General features: G+C 40.4%; 1 protein-coding gene across 2 annotated transcripts; it reads left to right on the forward strand.

The window, feature by feature from the left end:
- Positions 1–426: 426 nt before the first annotated feature.
- kif3a (kinesin family member 3A) lies at positions 427–24,073 on the forward strand. 2 transcript variants are annotated; one of them, XM_061834008.1, is made up of 17 exons: positions 427–623; positions 1,050–1,323; positions 4,372–4,516; positions 4,772–4,856; positions 5,035–5,140; positions 5,380–5,519; positions 7,245–7,442; positions 7,548–7,722; positions 7,827–7,925; positions 10,757–10,913; positions 11,761–11,941; positions 13,615–13,725; positions 14,082–14,207; positions 15,072–15,125; positions 15,255–15,323; positions 15,422–15,552; positions 21,587–24,073. In XM_061834008.1, the coding sequence occupies exons 1-17, from the start codon at positions 618–620 to the stop codon at positions 21,633–21,635; spliced, it is 2,106 nt and encodes a 701-aa protein (XP_061689992.1). In that variant the 5' UTR covers positions 427–617; the 3' UTR covers positions 21,636–24,073. The 2 variants fall into 2 exon arrangements, with proteins under 2 accessions (XP_061689992.1, XP_061689991.1); XM_061834007.1 differs by lacking the exon at positions 427–623 and adding an exon at positions 689–948.
- The last annotated feature ends 436 nt before the right edge of the window (positions 24,074–24,509 follow it).

Raw genomic sequence — 24,509 nt, forward strand, 5'->3', positions numbered from 1 at the left:
GAAAACACCACAGTTAATGTTTGAACATTATGCGACTAAAGACGCTTGTATGTGTTCTGACAGATAAATACATCTTGTTTTGTGCGTTGCCATGGTGATTGTGATGAAGACGAACTAAGGTGTGTGTCATCCTTTGGGGTACTTAACGCGTAAACCTAAGGGAACTGAAACCGCTAAAAAAAAAAAAAAAAGTATTCGAGTATGTATAGTACATTTGATCTTTGATGCTGATCACCCTGGATTTATTTGCCATCGGGAGTGATGGAGGAGATGCATCTGTCCTTTTATTTAAAAATCTTTAAACTTCTGATTCAACGACATGGAGGGCACATTAAGAGTATGTTCGGAGACCAAATTTACTACAAATTGTAGGCGGAGGGCTACTTTTTGTGAGTAATTCCGTCAAAAGCTTCAACAAGGAATTTACATTTGTCGCCCCACAGCAGGTGACGCATGCGCAGACAATCTCAGCCAGGCTATCGAACGTGACACTGATGCTATGGATTCTACGATGGCATTTAAATTCTTTAAATAGCAAGTCTTGTGTTCAACGAGCACAGCCAAACAAGTATCAGTCATTGCACGTATACTTTTAGCTACATCCCTGCTGTTTTACAATGCCGGTAAGTCGCTCCGCCCGTTTGTATTCGGTTTTGTTCGCCAAGGGTTCCTCCCTTCCTCCGATCTCAATGATGTGATGCTAACCGGTTAGCTTATTAGCGCACTCGCCGTTAACCAGAGTCCCGGGGAAATGAACACTTTGCGCGTTGTTACATGTTCTCTACTATGACGATTTCGTATAGTCGCTGGATATAGGTCTCGTTTTTTCTCACACTGTTTCTGTTATCTGGAATGTTTCTGTCTCGTCATCCTTAGCAACCAGGCACCGACTATCAGAAAATAATGCTTATAAACCAACCTACTCGCAGTCCTCTTGCTACCTGCACGGTGCTAATTGTTTCATATTATACTGCATCCTGGACTGTTTTTAACTCGAGCGTTTTGACTGTGATTACCTGCGTATAATGACCGACCGTGATATCTTTCAGAGCAATAAGCTTGACAAGCCGGAGGTGTGCGATAACGTCAAGGTGGTAGTACGATGTCGTCCACTGAACCAGAAGGAGAGTGCGATGTGCCACAAACAGGCCGTCGCCGTGGACGAGATCCGCGGCACCATCACAGTCAACAAGCTGGAGACACAACAGGAGCCCCCTAAAACTTTCACGTTTGACACTGTGTTTGGACCAGAAAGCAAACAGCTGGATGTCTACAACCTCACAGCCCGGCCCATCGTTGACTCGGTGCTAGCAGGATACAATGGTAATACTCTGCTATAATATGATAATTAACCTAACAGCCTGTCTGGATTCTTATATACACACCACACTCTATATTAGGGACACCTAAATGAAAAGATTCAGGTGTGTTTTTTGTAAAGGGGAATTTCAGTGGTTTGGATTAGCAATGTATCCAATAGGTCATGTCATATGTACTGTATCTTGAAAATGTGACGTTAATCCTCTTTCATTTAATGGTGTTTTGAGAAGATTTTTATCATCATTTCCGAATTTTCATGGGTTTCCGCCATTTTGGCAAGTCACATGACCTACATGCGCCGACGTGACATATTACATGCGGCAACAAAGGCTCGCTTATGTTGGGAAACAATTATGGCCAGTGCTGATTTCTCAGATTTAGCCTCATCTGATGAAGAAATAGCATTATCGGTTGATCGGGAAGACGGAGGAATACGTCCATACAGATTTGACTGTGACTGTAAATAATATTGAATATTCGGATGGATCTTCGGACGGGAATGACGCGGAGTCTGAGTAGTCGAGGCCGACGTGTGGGACATTAAGTGCGTAAACAAAGGCTTGGTTACATTCCTACACAATCATGGACAGCGCTGATTTTTTTTTTTTTATTTTGTCCTTCTTTTCTTCCTCGGATGAGGATGAAATAACACTATCGGTTGCTCAGGAAGACAGAACAATACGTCCATGCACATTTGAACCTGTGCCTGGAAATAATGTTAAATAATTAGATAGTTCTATGGACGGGAATGACGAGTCTGACGACACGGAGGCCCACGCGCCGGACACACCATTCATCCATCCTATCGATTTGAGAGTGCATACAGGCCAGCCAGCGGATGACTGCACTGAGGACAGCACTCGTGGCTATGAAGGATGGTAGAACCCATCAGTGAAAGGGAGGCCTTATATTGTGGGAAAGGTTGTTTTAGCCAACGTGGTGGGTACTCCAGTTTCTGGTCCTTAAATGATTCTTTTTCTTACTGGGCAGAACATTATTTCTATCTGAATTATGGCAAAATTTTGCGATACAGTAAGGTATTTTACCGTGTCCGATCGTGGTGGTAGAGCATGTGAAGACACTACAAACTGGCGATGATTTCTTTGTCGCGACACTTAATAAGTCACATCCGTGCACGTAGGTCATGTGACTCGCCAAAATGGCAGCGCCCATGAAAATTCGTAATTGTAGATAAAAAATCTTCTCAAAACACCATTAAATGAGAGAGGAATACCATCACATATTCAAGATACAGTACATATGACATGATCTATTGGATACATTGTTAATCCAAACCACCGGAATTCCCCTTTAATTATTATTGTAGTTTCCAGTGCTGTACAAGTACACTATAGTTAACAGCTAGTCGTAGGTATTTTACTAAACATTTCAGGATACCTGTATATCAAGATGATATTGGATTGAGCAATGGTATGTAAATAACATGATCCCCAATTTGTAAGAATCTGGTAAAGGCTAAGGATTATTTTGTCTGAATCCTCTTTATTTTCAGCTGTTGTAATGTCTGCTGGTTTAGTTTTCTTTGTTCAATACCACCAAACTGGCAAAAAGAGCTGGAAGAGGTTGTGACCAGGATTTGGAGGGTCCAAGAAGATTTCGAATGCTCTTAAGGCTTCTTTATACTTATGTGGTTGATGGCCGCACTGATGTCACTGGGATAATCAATATCTGTTTGCTTTTATACTCATGGACGCATCCTGTTTTGAAAATTTGCTGCAGTTCTCCTCCAAGTCGGGGGGGTCACTACGGGTAGTAATGGCAAGTACAGCACAGGGTGGCATTTCCTCAGCATTTTATGGCCAATTCCATGGACAGTGTGAAACGCAGCTGTGACGAAGGATGCTTCCTGAAGTTCATGATCATCTCTACCCTCTTGAGGATGTTCAACTCCAGGTTGTGTCGGCCTCACCAAAGCTCCACCTGCTTCACTTCCTGTCTATACGCAGACAGGTCACAGGCTTTAATGAGTGCGATGACTGTAGCGTCATCTGCAAACTTCAGGCGATTATGACAGATGAATGTGTTGAGGTGCAGCCATTTGTGTAGAGAGAGAAGAGCATGGGAGAGTGAACGCATTCTTAGGGCGCCCCGGTGCTGATGCGTGTGGATGAAGTTGTGTCCCCCAACCTCAGCTGCTGTATCCTGCCTGTCAGGAGGCTATAAATCCACTGGCAGATGACAGATGAAACGCTGAGCTGGAGAAGCTTGGAGGAGAGGAGTTTGTGGATGTTGGTGTTGAACGCAGGGCAGGATCCTCGTGTAGGTCCCTGTGCCATTACGAATTAGAGTCTAGTTCGTTGGAATATGGGAGGGGATGAAGTTTGAGTTTGCAAATAAAAGTGGTCCATGGCGACATGGTCAAACTGCCATAATATTGCACATGCAAAGTTTTACATTTCAACATCATTTGGTGTAAAAAGTTAATCAGCTGTGTGTTAGTATTTAAAATTAAAGGATTTTACTCATGACAGTTGTGTAGACCCTGTTTGTTTTATACCAAATAACTGTCTTTACGTAAACACTAAACCAGCTGACTTCCTGATTTATGTTCCATTCTTATATTATTGATGCAGACTTATTTTTGCCTTGGCTATATTGCACTGACTGTACAGCTTCTGTCACAATGATGCTTTCAAGTCCAATTCCAGTTCCTTTCTCATTATTTTTTTATCTTTGGTGCCACAGGAATGTTGTTGTGCTGGTAACAAGCAAATTCAGAGCCATTTGTTCATGTTTAAAATGATGAGTTGATGTTGTCTGTGTGTGTATATATGTATATTTTATATCTGTAAACTACAACCACAAGTAATGAATAGTGTTTCAAACTCAGTGTTATGCATCTCCAAAAAGAAAGTGTTGTTTACAGTTTTGGGTAACACATGTGGTCAATAAAAGCCAATTACATGTATAGGAGTAAGACATAGTCACAGAATTGCTTATTCGTTGTTATCGCATTATCAGTTTTTGTATTTTACAACTAATGTTTTATCTCACAGTATTTTTTTTATTGTATATTTCTTACTATTTTAGGTACCATTTTTGCCTATGGACAGACTGGAACAGGAAAGACTTTCACCATGGAAGGTGTCCGAGCAGTGCCAGAGCTCCGAGGGATAATACCAAACTCCTTTGCCCATGTATTTGGTCACATTGCTAAAGCAGAGGGGGACACGAGGTACACAGCCATTACTTATTTGAGGCTTCTTTTTTTGCCACGTTACCAATATTGCCCTTTTTATATATACACATGGTTAAATTTATTTATATGTGTAATATAAAATTTTAAGTCTGTACCTCTTAACATTCCTGTCAGGTTTGGTAATAGGATTTGCGTATTTATTTTTACTTGCATGATCACATTCTGACTCTTGACATATTGAATGGAATGACAAGTTGGTGTAGTCTTATCCAGTGTTTGACACTTCCACAGGTTTTTGGTTCATGTATCATACCTTGAGATTTATAATGAAGAAGTGCGTGACTTGTTGGCCAAGGACCAGACACAGAGACTGGAGGTAAAAAAAAAACAACAAAAAAAACCAATAGTTTTGATCCAGTGAGTAATATGAGCAGTGACAGACTGTGTCATTTTTAGAACTCTGGTAACTGGTGAAAAAAAATTCAACCCTCTAGACTTAACTGCACGGACTGAATATTTGTTCGAGATCATCCTGTTTTTGTTTTCCCACATAGGTTAAAGAAAGACCAGATGTTGGCGTTTATATCAAAGATCTTTCTGGGTATGTGGCAAACAATGCTGACGACATGGACAGGATCATGACTTTGGGCAACAAAAATCGTAAGAAGAGCCTTAACCACATATTCCAACATTGTTGTACATCTGTTTGTAAAAAAAGTTCAGTCGTGTGAAATGGAAAAAACACATTGAAAATAATAACTAACTGGAAAGAGGCTTTAAAACAAGCTTGTACTTTGCTCAAAACTGGATAGCCTTTTAATTCACACACAATGGTTGTTTTGTGTGTAGCTACATCATTGTTGAAATGAAACTGATTTTCTGTATTTACCTTTCAACAGGGTCTGTCGGTGCTACCAATATGAATGAGCACAGCTCGAGATCACACGCCATTTTCACCATCACCATCGAGTGCAGCGAGAAGGGTGTGGATGGAAATCAGCACGTGCGCATGGGAAAACTTCATCTGGTTGATCTCGCTGTACGTAACACATTCGTTACAGTGCCACCAGAATTAAAATCAGATTTATTGGCCAAATGTGTAACAACACATAAGAAATTTGTCTCCAGTAGTTAGTGCTGCACTGGTACGACATTCAGGACAAAGAAAGAAATAGCAAGCAATTTAACAAGAACAAAGAACAAGAGACATCCAGTTACAGATGTGCAAGATGCAGTCTGATTAAAACAAATGTAAACATTCAAACATAATGGCTACATAAGTATTCACACCCATTGCTCTGGCACTCAAATGTTAGATCAGGTGCATCTGATTTCTACCGATGATTCTTGAGACGCTTCCACAACTGGACTCAAGTCCACCTATGTTAAATTCATTTGGTTAAACATAATTTGGAATGACACACACCTTTCTATAAGGTCTCATTGTTTGCAGTGCATATCAGTACAAAAACTAAGCAGTGAAGTCTAGGGAATTGTCTGCAGACCTCCGAGACCAGATTGTCTCATGGCATAAATCTGGGTGAGGACAAAAGAATTTCAACAAAACTGAAGGTGCCATTAATACCGGAGGAGGACAGAGGAGCCTCTTAAAGAAGTTTGCTGGTCTGTGAGTGCCAGAACTCTTGCTTGTTTTTCGGTGACCAAATACTTATTTTCAACCATAATTTGCTCATACAGGAAATTATTTGAAAATCACGCAGTGATTTTGTCAGTCATAGGTGTGGTATACCTTTTTAAAATTACAAACCTCTCATATTTTTAAGTGTGAGAACTTGGACGATTGGTGGCGGACTAAATATTTTTTGCCCCACTGTACCCAAGAGGAACCCGAGGCTGTGATTGCTGCCAAAGATGATTCAACAAAATGTTAAGACAAGATCGTAAATACTTATGGACGTTTATGTTTAAATGTTTACGTTTTCATCAACTTTGCACAGCTTTTTTTTGTCTGAAAATATATTTTTCCATATTCATTATGGGATATTTCATGTAGATGTTTTTAAAAATAACTAATCTGCTTTAAAAAGAGTCTTACCATCAAAATGTAGAAAAAGTGAATGTTTTCTTGTGGCACTGTTCATGATTTCAGAAAAGAGAAATTAATATTGCAGTAAATTTTCACAAGTTAGAATCCTCTCGGGTATTTTCCCCTCTAAGGTAAAACAAAACTTTTTTCAAAATACTCGCCGATTTGCTCATAAAAATACATTCATAGACTGTCTGATTGGAAACTGTAGCTCTAGAGTAGAGAGGAGTCATTCCTGAAAATTACACTAATATATTGGATTAGGAAAACACTTTGAACATTGTTCACCTGGCCAATTTTGTATAAAATTTCAGTGAGTATGTTGACATGGGGCGGTACGCTGGAGCAGCTGGTTAGGTCGTTGGCCTCACAGTTTTGAGGACCGCGATTCAAATCCTGGCCCCACCTCTGCATAGTTTGCATGTTCTTCCCTTGCCCGTGTGGGTTTTCTCCGGGCACTCCATTTTCTTCCCAAATCCCCAATACATGTATTAATTGGAGACTCTAAATTGCCCTTAGGTATGATTGTGGGTGTCTCTGTGTGTCCTGCAATTAGCTGGCAACCAGTTCAGGGTGTACCCTGCCTCCTGCCCGCTGATAGCTGGGACAAGCTCCTCACTCCCGCGACCCTTGTAACGATACACGACTCTGAAAATGGATGGATGTTGACATTGCTTATGCCTTTCTATTATTTTCATCTCTTCACCCCCTTCACAGGGTTCAGAAAGACAGGGTAAAACAGGAGCCACTGGCCAGCGCCTCAAGGAAGCAACAAAGATCAATCTGTCACTCTCCACGCTGGGCAACGTCATCTCTGCCCTGGTCGATGGCAAAAGCACCCATGTGCCCTACAGGAACTCGAAACTTACCCGCTTGCTGCAGGACTCACTCGGTGGGAACTCGAAGACCTTGATGGTAAGGTTCCAAGTTTCTAATATTAGCCCGCACACCAAGCAAATGGGTCAATTTCCGAGAATTGGTGAGATTCCAGGATGTTTTCCTTTTCATATCGGCAACCAGTGTGCAAACATAGGTCCTGCAGACTACAACTATGATGAGACCATCAGTACTCTGCGCTATGCTAACAGAGCCAAAAACATCAAGAACAAAGCCAGAATTAACGAGGACCCTAAGGAAGCTCTACTGCGCAAGTTTCAGAAGGAGATTGAGGATCTGAAAAAGAAACTAGAGGAAGGTAATAAGGTTTTTTTTTCTACTCAAGATGAGCACAAAAATACAGTCACTCTTATGTTGTAGTCTTGGCATGTGACCCTACATTGTTCCATAATGCCACCCCAGGTGAGGAGATCTCTGGTTCGGAGGGTAGTGGGTCAGATGAGCTTGACGAAGGGGATGAAGAGGGAGGGGATGCTGGACAAGGACGCAGGCGACGAAGAGGTAACATTTACATCAATCTGATTACATTTTATCCTCATACACCAAGGTAGTCAAAATTTGTGAACTCCTTTTATCATCTGTTACATAATACCTTAAGATCATATATTGTTGACATGTTTACCATCTTGTCAGTAGTTTTATCAACTTTTTTTTCCTCCTTTATAATTGAGATCTATTTAGTATTCACTTGACATGTCACTTCCTGTATCCATAAGGTAGGTTACTACATCTTACTTACGCTGTATTTCAATTGACGTATTGACTTACTCCCAACCCTCATTCTTTCTTCGGTGGGAAGCTACATTTTGAAGGAGTGTAGGCATACTGTAGATAGTTACCATACTAACCTCTGCAGTTGCGGCGGATAAACGCTGACGCAAATGAAGTTCTTATATAGTGGGGGAGAGGACTTTTGCCAGACTCCAAACTGCATCACTAATAATAGATTTATGGCATGTCATTGTAACAGAGTACAAATTGAGTCTTCACAGAAATACTCAAGTAAAAGTAAAAAGTGTGGTTGATTCAAACAAGTCTCGCCAGTACAATTTATCCAAAATGTTACTTGACTAAAGGTAATGGGGTAAATGTAGAACATTACTACCAACTTCAGAATATATGTAGAAACAAGATTCAGACTTTCACGGGGTGTTTTTTAATAAAAAGAGACTATATACTTTAAAATTCTCACATTCAGCTCATGGCTCATGTTGTCTTTATTCTTCTACACTTTTGTTTCATTCATTGTGTGTTGTTTTCTTTTGTGTTTACTGTTAATAGTAATGTGTATTCTCTGTCGTAGCAGTCATATGTATTCTTTCTCTTTCTCCTTCTGCCATTGTGTCTTTACCACACCTCTTCCTTCAAGAAGAAAGAGGTTGGTGAAAAAATCTTCATGGTCTTTCTTTCCTGTAACAAATATTTATTTATTCTTCAGAAAACACTTAACAGTGGTGCCTTGAGAATTTAATTTGTTCTATGACCACAATAACAACTCAGAACACTATCTCAAATAAATTTTTCCCTTTGAAATGAATGCAAATACTATTGTTCCATCCCAGCCTATCCCCGAAGATGTTATAATTTTTAGTTTGAGAAAATGCCACTTCAAAACAGGAGTACGGTACTTCATAAAAACATGTGAAATGCAAAATGGCATATTAGTATGACACAGACATGCCTTCCCATGAGGAAGCAATCTGGATTCTCCGAGGCGGGCTCTCCTATTTCTACTGGTTGAGGTTACTGAGGTGGTTAAAAAGCTCCTTGGTGGCAAGGCCCCAGGAGTGAATGAAATTCATCCAGAGTTAAGAATCAGAATCAGCTTTATTGGCCAAGTGTTTAAAAAAACAATGGGAATTTTTCTCCGGCAGTCGGCTCTTAATGTTTTGCGGGAAACCGCAGGGTGTGTTCTGACAACAGGCGGATTAGAGTGAAGTCTTGTATGTGTCAATTAGACCAGGAAAAGCTCACCCATGCTTTTATCTTAAGTAGTCTTGACTACTATTATTTATGGTCTTCTGACTGGACTCCCCAAAAAGAGTATTAAACAGCTGCAGCTCATTCAGAATGCTGCAGCTCGTGTTCTGACCAAAACAAAGCGGTCGGAGCATATAATGCCAATCCTAAAGTCTTTGCACTGGCTTCCAGTCAGCTTTAGAATAGATTTTAAAGTTCTGCTACTGGTCTATAAATTAAAAAATGATTTACGTCCTGAATACATGAAAGAAATGCTTACGGAATACAAATCCAGTAGAGCTCTGAGATCGACTGATTCAGGTCAAATCGTGGAGCGCAGAGTCCAAAGCAAACATGGTGAAGCAGCATTTAGCTATTATGCTGCACACAAATGGAATAAGTTTCCAACAGATGTGAGCTCAGCCCCAAGTGTGAGTGTTTTTAAATCCAGGTTGAAAACGCTTCTTTTTTTCCCTCATGCTTTTTAGAATATATCCACTTTTTGATCATGTTACTTGCACTGTATGCGGTTTTGTCTTTTTTTATTTTTCTTTGTCATTTTTATGGTTTTTATCCCATTTTAAATGTTTTATCTCTTTGTTTTTAAATGCCTTTAATCATGTAAAGCACATTGAGTTACCTCGTGTATGAAATGCGCTATTAAATAAATTTGCTTTTCTTTGCTAAGCTTTGCTTAGTGTCTGAAGTCTGCGCTTACAAGTCAAAGCAAAGAATCGACCGAACGACTGCTTTCACCTCAAGACATTCTAGACTCAAATCAGTCATACCTCAGGGCACCACTGTATATATTTTAGATTTAAAAATGTTACTCCTGTATACTTGGGGTTCGGGACCTGCCAATTTACCTATTTGCAGATTTATTTTTTTTTTAGATGTTTCAAACTTTTTTTGTTGCTGTTGTTTCTTGCTTGCGCGGGAATCAATCTAAAAAATACATATTGGCGGATAAACCATGTATAAAAAAAAAATCTGGGTTTAAAAAGTAATATGCTTCTTCAACGTCAATTATCTGCAAATGTCGTTATCCGTAGTCTGGCCCAGTCCCTATCCCCAACAAATAGCAGGGGTCCAGTGTGTGTGTGTGTATATATATATATGTAATTTGTTTTGTTTCTAAGCCATTGTTGAAGTTTCTGTCAAAGAACAAATACCATTTGTGGATGTCTGTCTTCATAAAGATTGTGACGTAAGGCCCCCCAACTTATACTGTAACATTTATTTTTGGTAATATATTTTGATAGCCATTCCAATTTTAATAATGTTTAAAAAAATGCACAGGTCTTTGCTTTGGGGGAAATTGCATCACCATTAAACTTTCCGTTTTTGGCACCTTGTGTGTGTATTACCTTCAGGGAAAAAGAAGGTTTCCCCAGAAAAGATGGTGGAGATGCAGGCTAAGATTGAAGAGGAGCGAAAGGCTTTGGAGGCAAAGCTGGACATGGAGGAGGAAGAGCGGAACAAGGCAAAAGCTGAACTGGAGAAGAGGGAGAAGGATCTTCTCAAAGCTCAGTGAGTCCACCAGAAGAACAATAATTTTTGGCATTGTCACTAAGTAAGTTTCTTTCGGCCTGTCCCATTAGGGGTTACCACAGCATGACATCTCAGATGAACGCTCATATTTGTTTGGCACAGTTTTTACGCCGGATGCCCTTCGTGACGCAACCTCTCTTGGAGAGTAGAGGCCCCAGTGAGATACAAACTCACGACGCCTGGTTTACCAAACCAATGCTCTAACCACTAAGCTATGGGGCCTCTAACAATAATTCTTAACATATGTAAAAGAAATTCAACATCACTGTTTCAAAATGCAGTTCAAAACCTAGTTTGAAACATCAATTTTCTGTACTACTTATCCTCACTAGGGTCATGGGTGTGCTGGAGCCTATCCCAGTTATCTTCAGGCGAGAGGCCGAGTACACCCTGAACTGGTCGTGACCCAGTCGTAGGGGACATAGAGTGTTAACAAACAACCATTCATACATTCACATCTACGGGCAATTTACAGTCTTCAGTGAACCTATCATGCATGTTTATGGGATGTGGGAGGACACCAAAGTACCCAGAGAAAAACCACGCAGGCACGGGGAGAATATGTCAACTCCACAAAACTCCAGACAGGCAGGGCCAATTGTCCACCGTTCGCTTGTTTGGAACATTATATCTGCATTATGTGAGGTATTTCAAATGTGATTGTTGTCATCATTCCAAAGACACTTAATTGTTGGAACCTGATGCTATTGCCAACTTTTACGGGAACCATACAGTATCATAAATTAGAGGTTTGCATGCTGTTTGTAGTCAGATCTAATTTGTTCTACATGTAAATTCTCACAACAAAGTGTATTCTAACAACTAGGCAGGAGCATCACCTTCTGCGTGAGAAATTGTCAGCTTTGGAGAAGAAGGTGATCGTAGGGGGCGTTGACCTCTTAGCAAAGGCTGAGGAGCAGGAGAAACTTCTGGAGGAGTCCAACAGTGAGTTGGAAGAACGCCGTCGTCGGGCAGAGCGCCTTCGCAAGGAACTGGAGGAGAAAGAGGTAACAGAAATCCATTTCATTTGGTGAATGGATTTTTATGTTTATATGTAGAGTAATAATAACTGAATAAAACATCTCATTCATCCAGCCCTTCCCTGCCTACACATGCAAATGGTTAGTTGTGTTAAAAAAAGGTGTTGTGTAAAATGTAAATAACAGAATACAACGATTTTGAGTTTCTTTTTTCAACCTACCGTGGTATGGAAAGTATTCAGACACCCTTGAATTTGTGACTCTTTGTTATATTACAGCCATTTGATTTTTTTTTTTTACTTAATGTACACACAGCAGGCTTTATTCCATCCATCCATTTTCCACCGCTTATCCAAGGTCAGGTCGCGGGGGCAGTAACTTTAGCAGCGACGCCCAGACTTCCCTCTCTCTAGCCACTTCCTCTAGCTCTTCCAGGGGGATCCTGAGGATTTCCCGGGCCAGCCGAGAGACATAGTCTCTCCAGCGTCTCCTGGCTTGTCCCCGGGGTCTTGATACAAGGGGTTTTAAACACCTAACCACGGAGGTATCCGAATCAGGTTCCCCAGCCACCTCATCTGACTCCTCTCAACGCGGAGGAGCAGTGGCTCTACACTGAGCCCCTCCCGGATGACCGAGCTTCTCACCCTACTTCTAAGGGAGAGCCCGGATATCCTGTTCCTATCCTATTATCCTATTTTTTTTTTCAGTCATGGCCCACAGCTCGTGACCATAGGTGCGCGTAGGAACTTAGATCAACTGGTAAATTGAGACCTTTGCCTTTTGCGTAGCTCCTTCTTTACCACGACTGAAAGATGTAAAGTCTGCATCACTGCAGACGCTGCGCCTATCTGCGTGTCATTCTCGCTTTCAATTCTTCCCTAACTCATGAACAAGACCCCAAGATACTTGAACTTCTCAACAAGAGCCAAGATCTCATCCCCGACCCAGAGAGGGCATGCTACCTTTTTCTGATTGAGGAGCATGGTCTCAGATTTGAAGGTGCTGATTCTCATCCAAACCCCTTCAAACTCAGCTGTGAACCGCTCCAGTGAGAGTTGGAGATCACTGCCTGAGGAACCCAACAGAACCACACCATCTGCAAAAAGCGAAGAATACTGAGATTACCAAGCTGGACACCTTCTTTTTGGTACCCCATGGTCCCAATATATAGACAGGTGTTTGACTTTCCTAATTGAGTCATATCGGTATAATCAAACAAAGCTAGACTCCAATGTGTGTGTACAATTATCTTAAGGATGATCAGAAGAAATGGACAACACCTGAGTCAAATATGAGTGTCACAGCAAAGGGCCTTACTTATGGTTGTGCAATATTTCAGTTTTTATTTTTTAATAAAACTGAAAAAAACTCAACATCTCTTTATTTTTTCTGTCAATATGGGCTCCTGTGTGTACATTATTGACAGAAAAAAAGTTAAATAATTTTAGCAAATGGCAGCATTATAACGAAGAGTTGTCCCATCTTTTTGGGAATGTGCTGAAGGCAACGTATTCAAACTTATTTGCAAAAAAAAAGAAAATCATCAGTTTGAACATGATATGTCTTGATTTTGTAATGTATTCAGTTGAATATAGGGTGAAAAAGATTTGCAAATGATTCTATTCAGTTAGAATTTTTGTTTTTCACAATGTCCCAATTTCATTGTTATTGAGGTTTATAATTTATGTCTCATAACACAGCAAGAGCGCCTGGATATTGAGGAGAAGTACACAAGCCTTCAGGAAGAAGCCCAAGGGAAGACCAAAAAATTGAAGAAAGTGTGGACCATGTTGATGGCTGCAAAATCTGAAGTAAGTAACTGCCAGGGGCAAATGTTTAGCAAAAGTTTCATATAATTTTGGGAAAAAAAAAACAAACAAAAAAACATTGTGAAATTAAAGGCCAGACCTTCATCAATGTTGATCACTTGTGTCCTCTTGGTGGTAAAAAAAAAAAAAGGGTTTCCTAAATATTAAATGCACATTTGCTTCTCAATGTTTGGTGAAAATTACTACAATTGTTCTAGAAATAAACACGTGCTGGTGAATACATAAATAAAGGTAATTATTGGAAAATGATGAGATATGCCATGTGAAACATTGTTACTCTATTGAAGCCCCGTTTTTTTGCTGTGCATTATACGTCATACTTCAGCTATGTATTTTAGTTGGCAGATCTGCAACAAGAGCATCACCGAGAGATTGAGGGCCTGCTGGAGAACATTCGCCAGCTGAGCCGGGAGTTGCGCCTCCAAATGCTGATCATAGACAACTTTATACCTCAAGAATACCAGGTCTGCAATTACATGTGTGCTTGTCTTATACATGCTAAAAGCTAGGAGTCTCCCATTTTTTTAAATGTAAATTAGTCACTGAGAGACATTAATAATATAATGTGAATATCACATGTTTAGGGCAGACAAACAACCAATACTTTATTTAATTTGTAAATTATAGATGTAATAATTAGATTGAGATTAAGAATGGTTCTCTGTGTTCTCATTTATTTATGTTTATTATACATTCTGTTAGAAATTAAAATAGACTCAACAAAGCCAGAGGCTAAAAGTTATTGGAACAAGTGTGTACAATTATTTCATAGCTGCTCAGTAGTTGTTAATATTGTTGTACACAAAATAACTTTATTTAATGAAAATCAACAAAATGTGAATTTCAAACAAAAAGCATCATTCGGTATTTACTGTACCTTACAGAGAAAAGTTCAGAAATGCGTAGCTTCACCTTGGAAATCTCCCCCACGCTCCGACCTCATAATTTTCTGAATTCTTGCACTGCTTCATTTTTTATACCTACTATCCACAAAAACGATTGCTTGGAAAGTGGTAACATTGGAAAATGTCACAAACTGTACGCAGTTAGTGAGTGAGTGTGATGTCATGGATCGTATGAGTGAGGTGAATAGAACAAACATACATCTGTGTGTGTCTTGACCTTCACTGAATCCCTGAGCTTTGATTGAGCCCGGGTAAAGAACCACTGACCTAGCTAGAAACTGCATTGGGTACAATTTTTTCTTTCCTTGTGGTGAGTGGTAAATAGCAGATTCTCTAAAACTGCCAGCACAACATAGATCAAATCTAGTTATGAAAATACACCATCATATTTATCTATCTATTGTAACATACATTATTTTGTAGGAGATGATTGAGAACTATGTGAACTGGAATGAAGACATTGGAGAATGGCAGCTGGTAAGAGTTTTGTATTTTAATTTAACTTTATAATAAACCTAAGACTTAATGTGGTTTGTGTAGGTGTACCTGATGGTTAGTCGGTGTCAAGTTAAGTATTCTCTCTAATATGGATTGCCCTCTTGTCAGAAATGTGTCGCCTTCACTGGTAACAATATGAGAAAACAGACACCTGCTCCAGGCAAAAAAGAAAAAGATGTAAGTCTATGCTGCTGTACTAGTCCAAGTCAAGTTGACAAACATTCAAATCTGTTACTTCTCAACACTGTATGGTATTCTTTCATCTCATCGTGCAGCCTTTCGAAGTAGACCTGTCTTACGTGTATTTGGCCTACACAGAGGAGAGCATGCAACAGTCATTGATGAAACTAGAGAGGCCCAAAACCTCAAAAAGTAGCAAGAGCGGCCGGCCCAAGACTGGTCGCAGGTAATCAACACAGACCACACTTGAAGACATACATGGGATAAAAATGAGACCAAGATAAATAATTTCAAAGGATTTTCAACCATTAATGTAACCTATAACTTGTACAAGTCAATTGGGGAAAAAAAAGTTGTTTTTCAAGATATCAAGTAAAAATACAAAACAGAAAATGCTGAGGTAATTAAAAACACTTTGATATGAGTCTGTTTTAAAGCAAAACCTCCAGGCCTCTGCTTGAAAAGATTAACGGATAAGCCTACTTTAACATCTGAAATTTATTTTGGATTAATCTGGGGAACTTTAAATGATATGTGTGCACGTGTGTGCTGACTCAATTTAATATATGTTTGAATGTGAATTGATTAATTTTGGACACAGCAACATCTGGAGTTGTACATTATCTCAGCTGTTTCTTTATACTTGCCTTGTCAAATATGTATATGTTTTTTCAATTTAGAAAATGTCTCAAAATGATTTATCTTGTTCTCATTTTATATATCACAAAACCTGGCATAAACCGGTATATAGACTTAATATTGACTGTATATAACATCTTTTTCACAATTTGAAACAGTTCCCAGGTGTCTTGACTGTCAGCCCCACGCTTCTTTGAATGAACATTTACAACACATTTGCAATTAGCCCACTTTGAGGCAAGGGGGAGAGACCTGTCCAAGGGATTTAATCCTCTCCTCACCCTGCCCTCTCTATGAAATACATTACCGCATAATTACACTTATCAATTATTGTAGCGAAGTCATGCATGTGGCGCTTTCGGGGGACACATCAACATACAAATAATCAAAATCAATCCAAAGCCTTTAATGTCATTATATGCTGTGCATACAACCAAATGATGAGTGCATCTCCACAAGGTGCAAGGTGCAATAAAATGAAATAAAAATCGAAGAACATCTTAGGTAAAAAACAATAGATAAAACATCAAGGCACAGCCCATCCTCCACATCGACAACAAAGTGAAAAATAAAAATGGATACATTTGACAGAACACAGAGCCCTACAAAATCTTACCAAATACATAAAACAAGATTCCAAAAGGCTGTGGGCATTTCCACTAAATGGTCGCCAAACACACCCTGTGAAACTAGAATTCATGTCACACAGATATGTTTGGACTGTATGTGCTCAATGCTCAAATGTCTTGTCAGTGTTAGCCACAGGCTGAATAATGTTGGGTGCCATGTTTAATAAACAGTTAACATCCCCTGAAGTGTTTATGTGCACCCACAGTTGACACACGGGCAAGGGGTTAACAAATCACAGTCAAATGAGGTAACTAGCGAGCTAACACGCTAGCTAGCGAGTTTGGTTATGATTGGATAGTAAACAGCCAATCAGATCTTGTCCTGCTGTTCAACTCCTGCTTGGTTGATGTTATGGCACATTTGTAACATATAGCACAACTGTAAGGGCTACAGATAGGATAAGAAGACTCGAGTGATGTTCCTATCAAAGGAATGCATGGGCATTAGAAATGAGTCATTGCTTGCTCATTTCATAACTTAATTTTAATCAGGTTTACGGTTTATGTCAATGCCAAAGGATGTGGTCTTAATAACAGTCACTGATTTGACATGCACATATGTGTCCGTTTGTATGCCCCCGCGCGCCTTCGCACGTGGAAATCTGCACAGTTGAGCACGGAAAATCACGCACGTAAAATATAACAAGTAATTTTTCAGTACCTAACTCTAATATATATAATAAGTATGAGATTGTGATTTACTTTGACTTGATGTAAGTTCTAACGTTAGACTAGTCTGTCCATATGTCTAAATGCGAACAGTCTAGATTTAGTTTTGAAATTGAATGTCTATTGATCTCCTTAAGAATGTCTGTCTCAGTCTGTGCAGTGTCAATAAATTATGATTATGGTATTAGGTAACAACTACATACTCGGGTATAACAACTCAGTAAGTTATTTTAAGGTCTTGAGATTCCATCCCAAATCACACCCGCAACTTTATATCTGCGGGTGTCATGACCAGAACACGGGATTGGACCCAAATGCACGACTCACGAGACCTGGGAGCAGTTCGAGAAGCGTCTTTATTCAGTCCAAAGTCAGAATACCAGCAGGCAGTCCACGCTGGCAGCAGTAGCAAAATTGACAGTCGTAAGAGACAGGTCAGGGATGAGACGAGATTCCTTACACGGGAGAGCAGGATCATGAATAAGGAGTTGCGGGAATGTGATATAAAGACAACGATCTGGCGAAGACCAGACTGCACGCGTAGCCATATATCTATGAACTGCAATTACTGCGACGAGGCGCCGGTCTGCCCACATCGGGAACCAGCACAACAACCATGACAGGGACCGGCACAGTCATGACATCGGGGACCGGCACAGCCATGACAGTACACCTGGCTGGTGACGACGAGGGTCGGATCAGCCCTGCAGCCAGCGATTCCTCCATGTATGCCTTGTATGCTTGATGCCGCGGCTCCCCTTGGAAGACACCTCCCCCAGCTCATGGCAATGGAAGTGGACCAAATGGAGATCCGGCTCATCTCGCGGATTTCGGCTGGCCTCTTACCTCTCTGCCTTCAGGGACGAGAGGTATGTGCCCATGCACTTGGCGCCCCTGGATTCGATCTGACCAGTTGACCAGTCAATCTGGCAGTTATGCATTCTCAGCCAGCGTTTCCCCAGGAGTAGGTTATGACCTGGGGTGTCAAAAACCTGGAATGTGATTCGTTCCGTGTGCTAATCTTGAAATGCCAAGCTGAGTGTCGAAGTTCGATGGGTTATTGCGCCGAGGAAGCTGCCATTTACGCTGTAAGCCTTACGGGGGCGCTGTACTGTGAAAGTTTCTTCCACATCGACAGGGACCGGTTGACAAGCAGCTGGTTTTCTGAGGCTCTGTCAAGCATCCCACCGTTGTATTTTGTCCTGTTCTTGAAGTACGAGCCTCTGGTCGATCATTAGGGCGTGCGCAATGGGAGAGTCCAGGTCCATTGGCAGGTCCAATGGAACCAGTCGATGCTTGATCGCGGGTACCAGTCCCTGGAAAAAAGTGTCTAGGAGCGCCCTATTGTTCCAATGGGTCTTGGCTACCAGAATGCGGAACTTGATCTCATAATCCGAGACTCAGCGTCGACCCTGCTGGAATGTGATTAGCGAGGTCGCTGCTTCGTGTTCAGGGGAGGCTTACTGAAACACCTGCACCAAGGCCTTGACGAAGGATGCCCATGTTCGGCAAGTGTTCGTGCTGCGCCTCCACTCCGCGGTAGCCGAGGCTTCTGCCCTACCCATCAGATGGGAGATCACAAATGCAATCCTGGAACGGTCGGCGGGAAAGGCGGCATATTGCTTTTTGAAGTGCAGCTCGTACTGTGTAATGAAGGGCCTAATATTGCCCAAGTCTCCAAAACATCGCTCCAGGCGAGAGAGCAGTAAACAAATGGCCCTCTGAGTGTCAGAGAGCTGTGAAGGAGTGGCTCAGGAGAACGCGGACTCACTACGGCAGCCGTTTTCTCCAAGCTGGTGCCGCCTCCACCGGTCAGGGACGCGTACAAGGAATCAAACCGAGCAATCAACTCTTGTAGCCGTTGACCAATCATTAGAAGAGCTCCTTCGTGCTCGCCGAGACGTCTTCCTTGAATAGGAAGGACAGTGTGGAATGAGTCTGAGTCAGTTGGGTCCATGTTATGGCCAGATCCTTCTGTCACAACCAGAACATGGGATTGGGCCTAAATGGATGACTCAGGAGACTTGGGAGCAGTTCGAGAAGTATCTTTATTCAGTCCAAAGTCAGAATACCAGCAGGCATTCCAGGCAGACAGCAGTAGCAGAATCTACAGGCATAAGACACAGGTCAAGAACGAGGCGGGATTCGATACACGAGAGAGCAGGATCATGAACAAGGAGTGGCGGGAACGTGACATAAAGACAACGATCTGCCGAAAGCCAGACTGCGCGCGTGGCCATATATGTATGAGCCGCAATTACTGCGACGAGGCGCTGGAGTGCGCATCTGCTGATTGCCGCAAGTGCACACCGCATCGGGGACCGGCACAACCATGACAGGGACCGGCACGGTCATTACAGCGGGCTTTACTAACCACACTCGTACATTTTTCAAACGTGAGTAAAAAAGAACATCAGAAAAAAGCCCTAAACTATTTTTGGAGGTGAAAGGTTAATTCCGTATCACTTTTTGTAATTGTAAGCTCTTGTGTGCAAATGAATGCAGCACAACATGCAGTCATCTTTATTTTGGTTTTCTTGCCAACCGCAAGAGTGGATCATGTTGAGACTTTGCCTCCACTATCTCTGCATTGCCACAACTCAAAAGGGAAATGTCATTTTGACCTATTTTTCATATCTATGGGGAAAACAGTGACTTGTGTGGGAGGAGACTGTGTGTTTGAAAGCAAAATGATTGGCATAGATTGAGCACATTGTGAAAAACTGAAAAAGAGTATGTTTAGATCAAGCCCTTGCATAAAACCCCTTTTTTATACACACATGTTCTGTTGCGCTCAAAATACTCGAGCGCAGAGGGAAGTTGATGCTGGTTTCCCCAGCACGTCTGGTGGCTTTGTGTAAATAGTTGCAAAAAACGACATTGTTATTGTTTCTTTAATGTTCATTATTCCCTTATTTAGTGTTTCAATCTAATCTGACCACTACTTGAACGCGGTGACTATTCCGAGGCTAGCTGCTTGAGGTTGTTCCCCAAAATCTCACAATACATGGCCGCGGTCATCCACTCCTTAATACAGTGCAGTCGTCTTGTCCCATGTGCCGAGAAACACCCCCAAAGCATGATGCTACCACTCCCATGCTTGACAGTCAGGATGGTGTTCTTGGGATAGAACTCATCATTCATCTTCCTCCAAACACGGTTAGTGGAATTATGACGAAAAAGTTCCATTTTGGTCTCATCTGACCACAAAGCTTTCTCCCATGACTCCTCTGTATGATCCAAATGGTTGTTGGCTAACTTAAGACAGACCTTGACATGTTCTAGTTTAAGTAGGGGAACCTTCCATGCCATGTATGATTTTAAACCATGACGTCTTAGTGTATTACCAACAGTCACCTTGGAAACGGTGGTCCCAGCTCTTTTCGGGTCTTTGACCAAGTCCTGTCTTGTAGTCCTGGGCTGATTCCTCACCTTTTTAAAGATCATTCAGACCCCACGAGTTGATATCTAGCACGGGGCTCCACTCCGATTGAGATTGGCCGTCATATTTAGCTTCTTCCATTTCCTATTGATTGCTCTAACAGTGGACATTTTTTCACCAAGCTGCTTTTTCCGTAGCCTTTTCCAACCGTGTGGAATTGTACAATTTTGTCTCTGGTGTCTTTGGACAGCTCTTTAGTCTTGGCCATGTTACAAGTTTGAGTCTTGCTAATTGTATGGGGTGGACAGGTGTCTTTATGCATCTAATAACCTCACACAGGTGCATCTGATTCAGGGTAATACATGGAGTGGAGGTGGACTTTTAAAGACGGACTAACAGGTCTTTGAGGGTCAGAATTCTATCTGATATACAGGTGTTCAAATATTTATTTGCAGCTGTATTACACAAATCGTTAAAAAATCGTACATTGTGATTTCTGGATTTTTCTTCATAGATTATCTCTCTCACAGTGGACATGCACCTACGATAAAAATTTCAGAGCCCCCATGTTTTCTAAGTGGGAGACCTTGCAAGATCTCGTGTTCAAATACTTATTTTCTTCACTGTATGGTGCTCATGTCAGTTCAATTCGTCAATGGAATAATGTGATTCCTTGCCAAAAGACAACATCCCAGAGTCACCCATTTCTGCCTCCTTTTGTGTATTATGAGCAGCTCCCATCCTCCTCAAATTGGGATAGGGGATCATTTGGTTTTGGTGCTCAGAAGTTTCAATCTCAATATGAGTTATGGTCTTTATACTCTTCCATGGTGTGATTAATTGCAAGTTCACTAGTAGTGTTGTTGTTCACTCCCCTGACCTCAATTTCTGAGAAGCAGCTTTCATGATACAGCGCTAACAGTTATCTGATATCCTCACAGGAAAAGGTCTACAAAAGCAGAGGCAGCCGTCGAGTCCCCTCTGCAGTGACAACATGGCAGTTTCAACTGAACACGTCTCTCTTTTAATTAACTGATGATCCTTATTTAAAAGATGATCTGAGTACACTGTATACCTGACACGGTTTTAAATGTGACGCTGCAATTAGCCGTTTGGATTATTATGGTCAATATGGTCCCCAGCTTCACGTACACTATCGTATTGAAAGTCATTTTAATGGAGCTGTTAAATTAGCGCATCGGACAGATGGCACATATTTAGCAATAAAGAGGATTCTGATTTTGTTTGTAAATCTGGACTGCAACAGTATGTGGAAATAGTATTTGCCCCCCCTCGTGATTTTTTTAAGGTCACACAAGATTTTCAAATCATCAAACCCAAAGACAGAGAAAATGCAGTTATCAAATGATAATTCATTTTATTAAGGCACAAACAAAAATCCAAATCTTCCTGACCCTCTGTGAAAAATATTTTTTTTGTTATGATTTAATAATTTATTTTTGTTTTTTTTGTGCATTAATAAATTGAATTGTCATTTGAAAACTGCCTCTTGTATTACCTAGTGTTTTCTCTGAGTGATATTAAAATTGGTTTGATGATTTGAAAACTTTGTGTGTGATGCGGGAAAAAAAATGATAGGGAAGAAAGTGAATAGTTTTTCACAGCACTGTTCGACATGGCAAAATTTGTTCTTTTTCTGCAGCAGTCATTGTTCTATCATACTTATCATAGAGCTTTGGGTTTACTATTTCATTGTCTTCTACCATTCAAATGTTTGTTTGATTATACACACAACCAACATGAATGAAAATTAATGGGAGCTTTTAATTGAAAATCAACTTTTTAATCTGCTGAATGGGTCTTTTGCAGCTATAAACGATGCATGCAAAAATGGGAAAAGACTTATTTGGTCTTAAGATACTGTAGTTAAACCCTTTCCCATTTTTGTATAATTTGACAAAAATGCCATTTCAAATCCAGAATGTCTTGTCTAAATACAGGAATACAAATACTATAAATGCTCTCAACTATGATCATTACCAGAATCTTGCAGAATGGTCCAAAAGCAGTCTTTTTGCAAAATTCTCCAAAATGACTTATTTTATTTGACCTGAACATTACAAAACATTGGACAAACCAGCTGCACTGACCAGGCTAGTGTTTTGTTTTTTGTTTTTTTTTAAAGGTCCCTGACAAATATCTTATGATCAATCTCCTCCCGCGAACTCAAGAAGCAAATTCTAGCGTTTGGCCCCGTTAGAGGAGAAACGAGACTGTTCAAAAGAAGTCTTGAAGATTGGGGGTCTACAGTCCCTCCTGACAGACCCTCAAGTGGCCGGTTTGTCAAAGTTCAGAAATATGATTAGGGCTGAGAACAATTATGACAGTTATTAATTTACAACAATTTATTTGACCTGAACATTACAAAACATTGGACAAACCAGCTGCACTGACCAGGCTAGTGTTTTGTTTTTTGTTTTTTTTTAAAGGTCCCTGACAAATATCTTATGATCAATCTCCTCCCGCGAACTCAAGAAGCAAATTCTAGCGTTTGGCCCCGTTAGAGGAGAAACGAGACTGTTCAAAAGAAGTCTTGAAGATTGGGGGTCTACAGTCCCTCCTGACAGACCCTCAAGTGGCCGGTTTGTCAAAGTTCAGAAATATGAACAGGGCTGAGAACAATTATGACAGTTATTAATTTACAACAATTTTTTTTATTTAATACCCAATGAAATTGTAATTACTGTTAAAAAAAATAGCTTAACTCAATATTTTTCAACTATTGGCCACTTTGTTGTGTCATTTCCTGCTAAAAGATACTATTCAACAAAAATGTACATTATGGTAAGTTATTTTTGGGTTTAATCATGGAATATTTTGACTGTACGTTATTCAAAAATTGATTAGTAATCAGTTCTACAATTACTCTGTCCCTGAAAAAGAAAAAAATGAAGAACTTCATCCTCAGATTTCCATGACAACAGTAACAGATGTAAAAAAAATATGCATCTGTACTATACACTGAATCTGTATGTTCCGCTACAGAAAAAGAAACTAAATGCAGTCATTTAAGGTATCAATCCTTAAGTCAATTTCAGTTTTTGATGAAAAAGTCAAATGCTTCTATTATGAAAAGATGCTAAGTTGTCTTAAGTATTTAAGTAAAAGTGCGCTTTCTACTATTTCACGTAGGTCAGAAACTTTGGGAGCGTGCATGCCAGCCAGCTCTCATTAGTGCCACTCATTTGTCGTCTTTGGAATGGTTACAGCTATATTATTGAGATGCACCATATTTACTGTATGCCTTAGTATAATGCACTCATTTGAGGCTCTGTGAAGGTCATTTTAATTTCACCTGTGTGTTTCATAGTGGAGGCAAACTGCCGTTTGTTCTATATCATATGTCGAATGTTTACATTCACCCTGGATGTTTTATTTATTAAATTATTTTATACACGTTTACCTCATATTGTTGCTTTTTGTCTTTTTGTTGATGATATAGAAGACTGTGACCTTGGAAAGGTATGGAAAGTTTTGTAATGTGTCTCTGAGAGTGTAATACGAGTACACACGACTGAGTTTGATGCGGGCAGCGTGGGTTCAATTCCTGTGTGTGAATGTGTGTGGAAACCGATGTATCTATGTTTATGTGCGAAAGGTGCCCATGTCTATTGAGTTGAAACCGGAAGATGACGTAGACTGTGCAAAAACGTACATTTTTTTTTTTTCTCTCACTGAAATCAAATTAATTAAATCTCTCCTGTTTCAGGTAAATCAGGGTCACCACAGTTATTTAATTTTGTTAAATACTACATTAATGAGAGAGAATTTCTTATAGAATTTTACATTTTCTCCAAGGTCAAATGTTTACATACATTTCCTTCGTATCAAGTAGCATTTCCT

This window comes from Syngnathoides biaculeatus, chromosome 11 (genome assembly GCF_019802595.1).
Source record: "Syngnathoides biaculeatus isolate LvHL_M chromosome 11, ASM1980259v1, whole genome shotgun sequence".
Taxonomy (NCBI): Eukaryota; Metazoa; Chordata; class Actinopteri; order Syngnathiformes; family Syngnathidae; genus Syngnathoides; species Syngnathoides biaculeatus.

Excerpts from the sequence above, each read along its gene's own strand:
- kif3a (XM_061834007.1), top strand. The coding sequence starts at position 904 with ATGCTTATAAACCAACCTACTCGCAGTCCTCTTGCTACCTGCACG. Across the intron at positions 5,520-7,244 it reads TTCATCTGGTTGATCTCGCT|GGTTCAGAAAGACAGGGTAA; the intron begins GTACGTAACACA and ends CCCCCTTCACAG. Across the intron at positions 7,926-10,756 it reads AGGACGCAGGCGACGAAGAG|GGAAAAAGAAGGTTTCCCCA; the intron begins GTAACATTTACA and ends TATTACCTTCAG.